The 15,193-nt window shown below is 47.3% G+C and overlaps 1 protein-coding gene across 1 annotated transcript; it reads right to left on the bottom strand.

The window, feature by feature from the left end:
* Positions 1–6,617: 6,617 nt before the first annotated feature.
* Positions 6,618–8,744, bottom strand: LOC126021264 (TLC domain-containing protein 2-like). Its single transcript, XM_049782631.1, is given in 5 exon segments — positions 6,618–7,122; positions 7,709–7,791; positions 7,998–8,080; positions 8,262–8,404; positions 8,407–8,744. Coding segments are annotated over 5 exon segments (795 nt in total). The 5' UTR covers positions 8,440–8,744; the 3' UTR covers positions 6,618–6,669.
* Between the last annotated feature and the right edge of the window lie 6,449 nt (positions 8,745–15,193).

The following is a 15,193-nucleotide window of genomic DNA, read 5'->3' as shown; positions in this document are numbered from 1 at the left end:
TGCATGGTCTGTGTCACGCCATGACTCTGAAGACACAGACTGTCTGGGATTTCTTCTACGTAGCTGTCAGCCACAGGTTCTTTCCCCACTGCATGGCCCTTCCTGTGCTTTCCTGTGCAGGACACCTGCAGTCTTGCCCCACTGTATGGCCCCACCTGCAAACTTTGCCACACAGAATGCATTCATTGCATTTCTTCCCAGTGTGAATTTTTACATGATTTTTTTTGGGGGGGCACAGGCAATAGTGTTCAGGGCCTACTGCCAGCTCCATGCTCAGGGTTAGTATCTGTAAAGCTTGAGAAGAACAAGTAATGTTGGGCATTATTTAAAGTGTGTGCTCCAGTGCAGGTAGCTATATTCCCCCAGTCCCACTCACATGCCTTTCAAGGAATGAGAAATAACTCACCCCTTACTTAATTCCCTCACTCCTTACTGTCATATGATTGGACTTTAATATTTGTTTACAGATCTTTGAAAGGAGGTGATAGCTGAAAATGTTCCATAGCACTGACATTTATGGGACTGAGTTGACGGCGAGCTCTCCCATGTTCTGCAGGGAAGGAGTCACCACTGAAGAAGTGATCACTCTGCTTTCACACAATTCTCTAGCAAGTGTTCTGAGGCACCTCCATAGGGATGGAGGAAGTCTGTAAACTACACATGCTCCTTACGCACAAACGCTTTTCTTTCCAGGGTGTATTCTCACCTGCAATTTCATAGGCTTGCTAGGATGCTTTTTCATTTTCCTTAATTTCAGACAGTTCTCTCCATATGAATTTTCAAATATGGAGTAACTTTATGATTATGTGTAGGTTTTCTCATATGCTTTGTTTTTGGTGGGGACAGTTTGGGGCTGCACCTGACAATACTAGGGGCTATTCCTGGCTCTGTGCTCAAGAGTGACCCCTGGTGGTACTCAGGAAATCGTGCATGGTGCCAAAGATTCAAACCAGATTCAAACATGCAAAGAATGGTCCTTAACCCCTTGCACACATGAGTTTTCTTTCTCTACTGGTCCTTCCCTTCAGATGTCCTTCAAAGAATAAAGGCACTTTACCCACATTTATAATACTTGTCTTTTATTTATTTATTTTTGTTTTGTTTTGTTTTTTGGGCCTCATCGGTGACGCTCAGGGGTTACTCCCTGGCTATGCACTCAGAAATCGCTCCTGGCTTGAAGGATTATATGGGATGCTGGGGAATCGAACCGCGGTCAAGGAAGATGCCGAACCGCTTGTGCCATCACTCCAGCTCCCAATACTTGTCTTTTTTTACTTCTGAGGTTCACATATATTAGCTTCTCTCCTGAGTATCCTGGCATTTACAGGATAAATGTTATATTCTACAATATCTGTTCCACGAGAGTGCTTGCAGCCAAACCATAGCTCAAATGCAGACATAGAACTTTCCCACCAACCTTACATTGGGTAACATTAGTGTCCAATAATCTTTGCAAATACTTATTTTGGCGGGTGGTGGTGGTGGTGGTGGTGGTGGTGGTGGTGGTGGTGGTGGTGGTGGTGGTGGTGGTGGTGGTGGTGAATCACACTCAGCTGTGCTCAGGATATAATCCTAACTGCACTCAGGGGTCACTTTGAGCAAACTCAAGGGACCATATGAGATGCTTCGAATCAAACTGGATTGGCCACATGCAAGCCAAACTCCTTATCCATTGTACTATCACTCCAGCCCCTCATTGCTGAACAACCGTGAAGACTTTTCTGTACTCTATTCATATAGATTTATTATTTGTTCTCATTGAGACAAAATTTGGGGCCAGAGAAATAGCACAGCAGATAGGGTTCTTGTCTTGCACACTGCTGACCTGAGTTCAATCTCTGATCTCATATGGTCCTATAAGGACTGACAAATATAATTCCTGAGTGTAGAACCCAGTGTAGTGTAAGTCCTGGGCCTGGAGAGTTAGCACAGCGCGTTTGCCTTGCAAGCAGCCAATCCAGGACCAAAGGTGGTTGGTTCGAGTCCCGGTGTCCCATATGGTCCCCTGTGCCTGCCAGGAGCTATTTCTGAGAAGACAGCCAGGAGTAACCCCTGAGCAACGCTGGGTGTGACCCCCCCCCCAAAAAAAAAAAAAAGTAGTGTAAGTCCTGAGCATTTCTGGGTATGATCTAAAAACTAAAAAAAAAAAAACTTCTTTGGGGCTGAAGAGATAGTACAGAGATAACATAGATAGTGTATGCAAAACATCTGTTCTATCACCCAGTCACATCCCCTTTTATATCTCTAGAATCCTCAACTTCCTTGTTAACTAAATATTTATTTGGAGGGCTGGGGAGATAGTGCAAAGGACTGGATTATAAATTTTGCATGCAGATGCTGGGGCTTCTGTCCCTGGCATTGTAGAGTCTCCTGAGTTTTGCCCAAAGTAGTACCTGATAAAAATGCTTGCCTTGCACATGGCCAACCCATGTTTGATTCCTAACACCCCATATGGTCCACTGAGCCAGTCAGAAGTGATTCCTGAACTCAGAGCCAATAGTACCACAGTATTTGTCCCTCACACACACACACAAAAGAAAATAAAAGAAAAAAAAGTAGGGTCCGTATAGTACAGAGGGTAGGGCACTCTCCTTGCATGCAGCCAACCTGGGGGTTTGATCTCCAGCATCTTATATGGATCCCAAACTTGCCTGAAGTGAATCCTCAGCAAAGAGATCAGAGTAACCCCTGAGCACCACTGGGTATATCCCTCTCAAAAAAAAAAAAAAAGACATAATTACTGATCAGTCTGATCAATAGTACAGTGATTAGGACACTTGTCTTGTATATTTCTGACCCAGGTTCATTTCCCAGCACCATGTACCCTAAAATCTGCCAAGAGTGATACTTGTGCACAAAGTCAGGAATAAACCCTAAGCATTGCTGAGAGTGGTCCCAAAATAAAATAACAAAATAACAAAAGTTGTAGTAGTCTCTAGTAATAAGATCACAGTAGTCCTCACACTGTTAGATGTGACCTTCAAATAAAAAAGATATATTCTTCTAATAGACTATTTTGGTTTCAACTGAGACTCATTCCACCTTAACTGAATCTATTGCTAAGTTTACTCTACTGAATACACTGCTTATGATAGTGAAATATTTCAGAACATTTTAGGGCTTCATAGGTCAAAACCCTAGGGCTTATGCTGGAGTGACAGGACACTGAGCAGGGCACCTGCCTTGCAAACATCTGACTTGGGTTCAGTTACCAGCATCCCTCATGGTCTCACTGTGCCCCACCAGGAATGATCCTTCAGCACAATTGGGTGTTGTCCAAAAATCTTAGTGCCAACTGAATACCTTTCCAAGGCAAAGTTTTCATAAGCCCATATTGCATTATGAACCAGGACACTGGAGCCAAGAAAACAAACGCAAAGTAATATGTTCACAAAAGACTGATGCAATAGCTTGTATAGCCGTTTATTCATTTGTGATGTGGAGAGTGTTCAGAGACCATAAAATACCAAAGTCCCCATCAAGAAAAGCTCCTCTACTGTGCCAGACGAGAAACCATTCATCACACAGTAGCTCAGGAGGCTCAGGACAGTCTTGAGGAACACTCAAGGAGCAGAACAACTTCATAAGTATCTGTCCCACTGGATCAAAAGAAGCTGTTTCCACCTCTGTTTGTTTGTTTGTTTTTTGTTTTTTTTTTTAGTATCTTCTGAAACTAGAACCAATGGAAACAACGACAATGATTCCCATTAATTTCCAGGCCATATAATCTCTGACAATCAATTTATTCAATGACAATCAAAAGTCAGTCTTGTTTTCTATGTCACTGGGTCACCTTGAGAGAAGTTGTCAGATAGTACAGCAGGTAAGGTAGTCCACAGGTTTCCCCAAACCCCATCAGGAGTGATCCCTGAACACAGAAACAGAACTAAGCCCTGAGCACCATTGGATGTGGTTCAACCTCCCCACACAATACACACACAATTTTTATTATGGAGGGCACAGAGGGATAGTACAGCAGATAAAGTACTTGCCTTGCACACAACTAGGGATTTTATCTCTGGCACCAATATGGTTTCCTAAGCACTGCTCAAAGAGTTAATCCCTGAGCTTAATTTTAAAATATTGTTTTGCGTTAGGGCCACACCTGGTGATATATAGGGATTGTTTCTGTCTCTGCACTCAGGGATCACTCCTGGTAGGGCACAGGGGACCATATGTAATGCCAGAGACCAAATCCAGGTTGGCTGTGTGAAAGGCAATTGCCCTACTCACTCTACCCGCTGTACTATCTTCTCCAATCCAAAATTTAAAACTTTGTGATGGGATAATTCCCTCTTTCTTGTCCTGTAGTAATCATTTCTTTGTTGATCTGGGACTGAGATAGCATTGGCTATCAATACATGCAGAGCATCTATTCTACCACTGAGCCATGGCCCCTTTGATCTCTCATTGTTTATTTCTGTGTTCTTTCCATTTGAGGAGGGTTGCCCCTTTAGCTATTTAATTACTCTGGCACCCTCCCTTTTCCTCTAAGTCCCTTTGTCTATATTTCATCTCAATTTATATTACTAACTCTGACTTCTCCTCACCTTCTACCTGTCTCTACTGTTCATTCCAGTCACTGTATTTTGCTATGTAGTGGTTTGTCTCTTGCTTTTCTGCCTTTCTCCAACATGCTTCCAGCTTTCTTTTTCCTTTTTTTTTTTTTCTTTTTTTCCTTTTTTTGGTTTTTGGGCCACACCCGGTGATGCTCAGGGGTTATTCCTGGCTGTCTGCTCAGAAATAGCTCCTGGCAGGCACGGGGGACCATATGGGACACCGGGATTTGAACCAACCACCTTTGGTCCTGGATCGGCTGCTTGCAAGGCAAACGCCACTGTGCTATCTCTCTGGGCCCCAGCTTTCTTTTTCTGCCCATCAATCTTTCCATAACTGCCTCTTCTACTTTCTTGTTTGCTTCTCGGCTCCCTTGATAAACCTAACTCCCCTCTCAATTTTTCTCTTCTCTCACTGTTTTCTCTTTGCTGCCTTTTCTTCTGAGTCTGAGCACTCCTTGTCACTCATTACTTTCTTTGAGGAGAACTAATGGTTGGCCCTTTTGGTCCACTCTCTAGTAGATTAGCAACTTTAATTTGCTCTATAATTCTCATAACCTGAGTGTTTTGCTTGAAGGAGAGACCTTGAGGAAGAGGAAAAAGAACAGCTAAAGTAGCAAGGTGGTGATAGTAGTGGTAGTGGTAGGGAGTTTGAAAGCAATTAAACAATTGTCAGGAGAGTCAAGACAGTCCTTACTCCCTCTGCAGTCAGGAAACCTTCCCTATTCTGTATCTATGTCTGCCCTCACTCTCTTGTGAGCCTGGGTCTGAGAGGATCCTGGCCTGATACCTAAAATGGGATGTTGAGTCCTTGCTATGGCATTGGATCTCAATATTATTCTAAGATTATCTCAGGTCCAAATTCACTCCTCAAAGAGTCTGTATTTTCCAGGCTGGAATAATTAATACGGGGGGTAAAACACTAGCCTCACATGGAATGGATCTTGGTTTGATCCCTGGCACCTCATATGTTCTCCTGAGCACTGCCAAAGTAACCTCTCAGCACAGAGGCAGGAGGAAAAGGAAACCCCGAGTACCACTACATGGATCTAACCCCATACACTGAAAAATGTCTGCATTTTTAGGTATACATTTTAGAGATCATATAAAAGTTAAGGCACTTTCTTTGCATGAGGCTGATCCCAGTTTAATCCTGGGTACTGAACACTGAACACTGTCAGGAGTGACCCTTGAGCAAAGAGCTGGGATTAGTCCCTGAGCACCATGCGTGTGACTCCATGCCACCTCCCAAAAAGAGAAAATGCATTTTTCTTCAAAAAGGTGAGGATATACTAAAAACACTAAAAAGGCTGATTCTGGGCACAGGAGAAGTGAAATTACATAAGACATGATGGTGTAGCTTTGAGAACCAGAAAGAGCAGCAACAACTGCTGTGGCCAAGGTTCTCCTGCCCCTTGGCAACTCTTATGTCCATCTCTCCTGTCTATAGGAAGCCCCCTTTGAGTCTTTTTCCATGCCAGAACTTTGGAGAGTTTTCTCTTCCTTCAGATCCTACCTGCTCCAACTATGTCTCCCTATTCATAGCATCTCACCTGTCTTCTTTGTCCATGATCTAAGAGAGTTGGGCTGCAGAGATAGTAGAGTGGATAAGACACTTGCCTTGATCATGGTCAACTCTAGGTCAATCCTGGCACTGCACATGGTCCCTTGTGCTCCACCAGGAGTGATCCTTGAGCTCACAAGAAGTTCTGAGCAACATTGAGAATAATACAAATCCTTCCCTGCACCAAGTAGAATAAGAAATATAATAAAATAAAAATAAAATTAAAACAAACAAAATAGTTTGTTTCCACTGGAAATTTCATCCAGCCTCATATTTTCTGCCACCTTTGTGTGGCAATAGACCTCTTGAGATAGTTTTCTGGAAAGGGCAGTGATGTGAAAACAGAATTGTGTCAACAAGAGTCAAGCTCCCTTTCCTCCAAGAGTCTCAGCATATTCTCCCAGAATGGTGGTGTTGTTGACTGGGTGAGGAAGTGACATACTGTATATCTAATTGAGCCCATAACCCACCGAGGGCTGTGCACTGAAGACCCCATCTTCTTGTCTTGTTCTTACCTCCCTCAGATGGTTGGAGAAGCCTAAGGCTTCTCTAGTTTCTCATGTTGAGAGCAGACACATCCCTGGTGACATGCTCACCAGCACAATAGGCCCTGGTGTCTGGTGTTTCCTTGTGCCCAGATGTAGGTGGGCAAGGCCGATACCGCAAAACATCATTGATCAGAATTCGTACACCCAGTACGATGCTCATGACACCTACAGTGAGCAGTCCAACGCCACCAAGGGCAACCAGGGCAGGAGGCACCTCTCGTTGCTGCTGGGCTAGCCACAGACTCATCCACCCCAGAGGAACAAGGCGGAAGAGGACCAGGGTGGCAAGAGTCGCCCAGCTAGCCATGCTGAAGGCCAAGGATGGGGCCTGGTGGGAAAGTAGCAGCAACTTCCGGAAGTGCAGGCAGGCTGAGTTCAGCTCCAGGAGCAGAGACACCACAGAGAAGCCTACGTAGTGGCCAGACAGAATGGCGGTGCTGAGGCAGCTTATTACCTGGAGGGGCAAGGGCAGGTGGGCAGGTGTCAGAGGTCAAAGCCTTCTATGATCTGCAATCCATGATATCCCAGTATCCTGGGCCGAAATATGGTCACCCGTACTCTATGTGGGCACACGCAGCCCTCCAACACCCAACCTTTATGTTTACCTTTATACTGGGAAACATGAAAGACTTTAAAACAACATTCCTGAGTCTGGGTTCTGGGGTGCTGAGTAAGTCTCCTCCCCAGTTAGCCGTCTACATAGTCCCACCCCACTTCAGTCCTTTCACTATGGTTCAGCCCCTCCTCCAATATGGAGCTCCCACTTCTCAGAAAATCTCCATATTCAACATTCCTGCATGAGCCAGATACAGTACAGATCCAAGATCCAAGATTCTGCAGGCTGTGCTCAAATTCCAGGAGATGAGAACCAACCAAGGCTCAAGCACCCACTTTTAGCCCAAAGTTGGGAAAGATAAAGTAACATTCTACGGGACACTAGAGGTTCTGGGAACCCAAGAACTTGCAGCTGAGCAGTGATTGAGAACCCCACACTAGACATGCCTCCCTCCATCCCTGTCTCCCCTCTCCCAGAATCTCACCACCAAATGGTGACAGAGAAGATCCCAGGCCTGGCCCAAGGTCTGGTTCCGCAACAGATCAGCTGCATCAGCCAGGAAGTAACCTGCAAGGTGGGGTGGGCAGTGGGTTTGGGGTTAGGCTCCCACCAAGTTGTGCTTACTGGAGAGAAATGGAATCCCAGTTAGTAATTTAGCTCAAAGTTGCCCCAGCCTTTTTAGCCCCAGAGAAGAGGGTGACCCGGACCTGAAATTACCCCCCCCCCCATCCACACACACACACAAATGAGTCCAGACTTCCCTGCAGACTCACCTACTGATACAGCCACTAGCATCAGAGCCCCAGGAGGGTGGCCCCGAATTGGGTCGGCAATCATCTGAGGGAAGAATGACAGCCTGTAGGAAATGGGGCCAGGGTCAGTCGGTGTGATGAAGCCCCAGCTTGCAGCACCCTGTGCTCTCAGCTCTCCCCATCTCCATCCCCGACTAACTAGCTCAGGATTCCAATGCCTGCTCTTCTCTCAACCTCCACCTCGTGGTCCTCACCCCGAACCTCCCGAACCTCTAGGTTCCGCACCCGAGCAGCGCCCCGGTTCCAGCGAGCAGGCTGTGCACCAGCGAGACACAGATGTTCCGCCACTTCCAGCGGTTCCGAGCAGCAGGCTTGGGCGTGGGCAGGTGTTGCAGGACCCAGTGCAGCCCCCGAAAGACAGCGAAGGAGGGGCGCCAGTCATGAGAAGCCCGAAGGGCTCCATGGTGGGCGGCTGGGATAGATGAGGCTCCCAAGTCCTAGGAGACCTTCGATGCCCCCAGCAGAGCAGCAGCAGAGGCTTTCCCGCAGGGCCGGGTCCCTGGGCTCCCCCGCGCGCCCCACCTTGGAACCCGCCCTAACTTTTTCAGGACTTGTCCACGCCCTAATTCCTTTGCCGGGCGGCGATTGGAGCAGCCGCAGGGCCACCGCCCCTGGGAGTCAAGACAACGGATCGCTCACCGCCCCTGCAAAGGATGGATGGTCGGGGGGCTTTGGAGCCTCTAGGCTTAAAACAGAGCTCTGGGAGGACCTTCTGGGACTTCATAGGGTTCGCGGCCAACTGCATGTGTTCTGAAGTCCTCTGAATAAAGAAAAGGGCTCCTCATCTCCCATGGTACCACCTAAGGCCCCGCCCTACCAGTTTCCACCTTTCCTATTGTGACCTCTCACCCACCTGGTTGTCCACCCAGCCAACAGTCGTTGACCTGGAGGGGCCCCACATCCCACGTCTTCTTGCTTAAACCCTGGGTTCTAATGGTGAGGAGGAGGCTTCTCTCTTCCCTGGAGCCATTTCACCTACTTTCTCCCTTAATTTCTTTACCTAGTACCTTTCCAAGGGAACAACCTTTTGAAGAAGAGACTCTGGGGACTCTGTTCCCAACCTATTATGGTCAGACTTTGGAGGAAACTTGTTAGTAGGAAGTGGAGGCAGAAGGAACCACTGGGTGCTACTCTGGAAAAGCACCCTTCCTCCAGGGCTTGGGCCTGGCAGAAATAGAATTTTTGGCCCAATTAGAGAAGGCACAGAAAGGTCACTCAGGGTCATCTCTATTTGGGGGGAAGAATAAGACTCCTCTTACTGGGATTGGAGCAATAGTAGAGTGGGTAGAGTGCTTGCCTTGCAGAAGGCCAATCAAAATTCAATTCCTAGCACTCCATATGGTCCCCTGGACCCTGGAGTAATTCTCTTTTTTTGGTTTTTGGGTCACAGGGGACCATATGGAATGCTGGAATTCGAATCACCTACCTTCTTCATTCAAAGCAAACGCCTTACCTCCATGCTATCTCTTCAGCCCCTGGAGTGCATAGCCCTTAGTACTGCCCTGTGTGGGCTACCCAACCGCCCAAAAGAGACTGATATTCCAACTGCAGGATTGTTAAGATTTTAGGACCTTTCAGCCGAGAAGGGAAAATGCACTGCACTCCATACCCCTATCATCCCTATCTTCTTTTTTTTTTTTTTTTTTTTTTTTAGCTTTTTGGGTCACACCCAGTGGTGCTCAGGGGTTACTCCTGGCTGTCTGCTCAGAAATAGCTCCTGGCAGGCACGGGGGACCATATGGGACACCGGGATTTGAACCAACCACCTTTGGTCCTGGATCGGCTGCTTGCAAGGCAAACACCGCTGTGCTATCTCTCCGGGCCCACATCCCTATCTTCTAAAGTGTGCTGAGATGGATTTTTACTGTTTTCCTTACTGCACTCTATACCACATTAAGTACCTAAGAGCCACCAGCAATTCAGGGACATTTACTGTATGCTGAGGTGAACTCCAGTTATTCCTGAGGAAAGAAGCTCATAAGTCATTACAAGCTCTCCCACACATCCTCACATTCCCCTTCCTTCATCAAAACTCCACTATCTGAGGTCCAAGGGCACCTCTTCATATTTACCTCCCCAAAAACATTTACATGGATATTTACATTTTTATTATACAAATCATACACAATATAGGTCATTTGGAGATTACACTTTATTTTCACCCTTCAAATATAATTACTATTGTTAACATTTTGGAGTATGCCCTCAGTCTTATGTTTTATGTAGACAAGTATACACCCGATTACAAAATATTGTAGAATACATACTATCTTTATAACCTTTTTAATATTCAAGGAACACTTCTTTCCAGTCAAATGTTCTTTTGCAGGACTTTTAATGGCTGTGCAGTACTCCACCATCTGGTTGAATATACAATAATTTACTTAAGCAATCCCCTATTGCAGATTTCCATTATAGAAAAAAAATGAATTCCCAATTAAACAGTTGCTTCCCATTTGTCTCTATTGCAATGCTAGATGAACATCTTATAATTAACTAAATCTTTAATTATTTTCTTCAGAAAGACACCAAAATGGAGACTTCATGGGTCCATGTAAAATTTAAGATATCAGACACATATTATCAAATAAACAGGATGGGTATATTCATACCCCATGGGTGTGTCAGCTCAATTCTTTGCTAATATTTCAGTCTTCATTGTTGTTATTTGCCTTCCTTTAACTACTAATGAAACAAACATTTTCAGGGTTATATCTGTTTGAGTTTCTTCTAGGAACTTCCTGTGTATAGACAGCTGCCTCCTGCTCCATGAAGCTGCTATATAAAATGATGGGGGGGGGTGTGGAAGGAGGAGGATGGAGTCACAAGACACTTTAGTAGGATCCCACAACTCCAAGGGAGACAGAAAGAAAGGAAGTGGTGAATTAAATACATGGCTGGAGGCTTGTTGTGGTGACAGAGGCTGGTGGTCTTCTCCTTCTTGGAGTACTTCTGGCTTTATTTATGAGCCCCTCTGGAGGATGCTTGGTTCTTCTGCTGGTCTTTTTTTTTTTTTTTTTTTTTTTGGTTTTTGGGCCACACCCGGTGACGCTTAGGGGTTACTCCTGGCTATGCGCTCAGAAGTCGCTCCTGGCTTGGGGGACCATATGGGACGCCGGGGGATCGAACCGCGGTCCGTCTCCTAGGCTAGCGCAGGTAAGGCAGGCACCTTACCTCGAGCGCCACCGCCCGGCCCTCTTCTGCTGGTCTTCTGCCTGCCTTTTACTCATCTCTGTGCCATGATGGATAAAGATGACAAAGTCAAATACTCAGAGGGATGGAGAGAAACACTGTGTCCAGTAAAGCAAGGAGAGGAAGAAAGAACAGAAGCAATGTCCACAAACAGAGTGACCTTTGTTGCAGCCTACAAGAAGACTGAGCCTGCTCACCCCCTAACCCACAGTCCCACATATATCAAATTTAGGCTACAGAAAGGTTCGGTTCAAAGGCCTACTCCCTGCTTTGCACTCTACTCTCTGCTTCCCATAAATGAAGAATGAAACCTAGCTCCCTATATTACAACCCCCATCACCCCCCAGATCAAATAGCTTCCTGCTGCCCCTGAATTTAAGGCTAGTAGGAAACAGGGGCAGGCAGAATTACATCAGAGTCGAAGCCCATTGGAGAGACTGGATTAGGGCTGCAGGCACAAGGTTTATACTTGATGCCCTAAAAGGGGTATCACATCCCTAAACCTATCTATGCTAGTTGTTGGAAGGGATCACTTCTGGCCCGCACAGGTCTGAGTTTAGCCTCAAGTACTAGAATGGAAAGTGAAACAAGGGAAGAAAAGCCTTTTTGGGTTTTTTTGGTTTTTTTTTTTTTTTTTTTGGTTTTTGGGCCACACCTGGAGTGCTCAGGGGTTACTCCTGGCTGTCTGCTCAGAAATAGCTCCTGGCAAGCACGGGGGACCATATGTGACACCGGGATTCGAACCAACCACCTTAGGTCCTGGATCTGCTGCTTGCAAGGCAAACACTGCTGTGCTATCTCTCTGGGCCCAGAAAAGCCATTTGGGATGTCAGTCCTACTTTGGTAGTGGGGTAAGTCTGAGCCCTCTCTCACACAGTCGGAGGCAAGTGTATATTGTGTAACTACTAGCCTCTTGCTTTGATTTAATCCCCATCCCACTCACCAAACCTCTCCTCTGCCATCCAGCTCCAAGGGTTGTGGTGGGAGGATGGGGAGAGGAGGGCAACAGCCTATGAGAGAAAAGCTGTTGTGTGCCCACCCACAGCAGAAGAGCCCCAGGCTTCAGTCTGCACCAGTGGACTTTGATTCCCTCTTGCATATTCAACTAGATGGTTCCACATTTCAGAGGCAGAGGAGACAGGATGGGAGATCTAAAGGATTTTCATAGTCTCCCTGTGAATCTAAAGGTTGAGCCAGTCACAGGAAATAAGGGAAATTAGAGCAGGGTGAAGACTACCAGATAGTAGTTTCATTGGGAACATTTCCCTGAAGAGGAAACTAACTTTGAATCTTACCAAGACCAAGGAAAGAATGGGAATCAAGGGGTTGGAGCAATAGCTCAGTGGTAAGAACATTTGACTTGCATGTAGCTGGCCTCGACTTGATTCTCGTACTGTGTATGTAGTCCCTCAAACATGTCAGGTACAATCTCTAAGTGCAGAGCCAAGAGAGAGCCCTGAGCACTTCTGGGTGTGACTCAAACTCTGTGTTCCCCTCCCCCAAATCAGGTAGAAGGATGGTCAAGTAAGTATCTACACAAAGTCAATAGACAGAGCTGACCTTGTTCCTTTTTTGCCTCCTCTCATACAAGGACCAGTGAACCTTCGGTTGTTAGAATCATCTACTCCCTTTTTGGCCAGGGTCTCTAATCTAAAACTGTTTTCTTTCTGGACAAATCTGGGTGGAGGCTTTCCAACTGAACATGATTTGGGCGGAGAAATGGCTCAAAGGGCTTTGTAAGTGGGAGCCCTAGATTTGATTCCTACCACCATATGGTCCCCCAAGCACCACAAGCTATAGCCTTTCCTTCTTGCCTCAAATAAACCAACCAACAAAACAGGGTTTTCTTTCTTTTTTTTTTGGCAGGAGATTCTGGGTCCACACTCAGCAGTGTTCAGAGGTTACTCCTGATTTTGTATTCAGAAATTACTTCTGGCAGGCTCATGGGACCATACGGAATACTGGTGATCAAACTTTTTTTGTTTGCTTTTTGGGTCACACCCGGCAGTGCTCAGGGGTTACTCCTGGCTTTACGCTCAGGCTCAGGGGACCATATGGGATGCCAGGGTTCGAACCACCGTCCCTCTGCATGCAAGGCAAATGCCTTACCTCCATGTGATCTCTCCGGCCCCGGGGATCAAACTTGGATTGGCCAAATACAAGGCAAATATCCTGACTGCTATGCTATCAATCCAGCCCCAGCACTGTCCAGATTTTCCCAGCCCCAGTACTGTCACCTTCCAAATGAGCAAGAGGCAGCTCCTTATCTCTTTATCTCCTCCTTCTCCTCCTTGAAGCCAGGGGCAGAGGGCAACAGTTCTTCAACTGGCAGCTTTAGCTGGGTCAGGACATAAAGCTTGCCACTGAAGAACTACTGCGGCTCAGCCAGGTGAGAATGTGGGAGGTTACAGGCTCCTAAAAGGAAAAGGAAGACAAAATAGGGAAAATCTGAGCAGAGCACACGGCCCTGTCCCAGTAGCCATAAAAACCCAGCATATGCTTAATCTTCTAATGAAGAATTCTTGGCCCTGTCCTGGATGGGCAAGAGCTGCTGACTTCAGTGAGAAGCATTTGTCTCTTCAAATAAACTCCGTTTGCTTTTTCCAGAACTGAAGACTACAGAAACCCAGGCTTGCTTTCACCCACTAATCACTGCATAAACTACACTGACCTCTGCCCACCCCCCAGCTTTCTCAACACTACATAAACTACACTACCCTTCCTAACTTTTTCAGAGCTGTATAAACTACACTGGGAGTCCCCCAGCTTTCTCAGCTCTGAGAGTGCAGAAACGGGACCCTGGACACACTCTACTGGTGCTCCAGAGAGGGGGCAGGAAGTTGTACTTGAGGTTCAGGAACATGAGTTCAGTGATGAGTCCAGCTGAAAGAAGAGTTTGGGGGCCTACATCAGGGGAAAGAGGCAAGTCTGGAAGATGGTCATTCAGAGGGTTCCAGGGCAGTTACCAAATGCAGGAGTGGCAGGAGGTATGGGCAGGGCGGCTGGGCAGCTTCCCCAGGACTCTCAAATGCCAGGCATTCCGCTTGCACATTCTCGGTACATCTGGTATGAATTCCAGGCTGTCTGCCGGCCCCTCTGAGTCTGAACTTTGTTCCAAGTTCCAAGCCCCGCCCCCACAGTTCTAACGCATGAATCAGCAGGAAAAGCCTGCAGCATGGCCCAAAGAGGGGGCCGGAGGAGGTGTGGCAGGCTTGAGGACCCAGAGCTTGGGGAGGGCCTGCTAGTGGTGATACTGTCCAAGGGTATGGCCCAGGCCAGACAGGGGCCAAGATGGTCTTGCCTTGAAATCTTTGTACTCAGAGCTTAAGAAAGGCCAGGGTGAGGGTGGGAGGTTTTCAAAGGACAGAATATTTCCTCTTGGGAGGGATGAACTTTGCCATCTCTTCCTTTCCTTAGGTGATCAGACCAGCTGCCTCTGTCTGAGCCTGCTCTGTTCAGCCCTCAGAACCCAGAGGCTGAGAGTCGGTGCCAAGCAGGTGCCCTTGGCTGCTGGGCAGGGTGGCCCAAGGCAACTGACCCTCTGACCAGCTGCTCCATCAACCCTTTGGCACGGGGACAGCGCCTAGCTCCGTCTGACAGCCAGGATGACAGGCCAAAGGCGTTGGAGCTGGGAACCAAGGCCGGAGGGAGGTGGGGGCGATACCCTAGCCGGAGGCCACGGGGAGGGGCCAAGAGTTGGCCGAGAGGTGGGGAGAGAGGGAGCCCAGTGATGACTAACCCAAGCGCCCCACCCAGCCAGCCAGCTTCCCAGGCGGCCAGGGCCAAGTCAGGGCTAGGGGCCCCACAACCGAACAGTCTTGGGGGAGGTGCAGAGGTGACCTTCTCCCAGTTCAAGACAGTCAGCTAGGCTGGGCGGGTGGTGGGTTGGGACAGAGTTTCCAGGCCCTTCTCTGCTCTGCTCCCCGCTACCCACCGCGGTGAAGCCCCAACCTTCGGCTTGCAGT

This window comes from Suncus etruscus, chromosome 1 (genome assembly GCF_024139225.1).
Source record: "Suncus etruscus isolate mSunEtr1 chromosome 1, mSunEtr1.pri.cur, whole genome shotgun sequence".
NCBI lineage: Eukaryota > Metazoa > Chordata > Mammalia > Eulipotyphla > Soricidae > Suncus > Suncus etruscus.
Note: the sequence above shows the minus strand (reverse complement) of the source record. Positions and strands in the feature narration are given on the sequence as shown.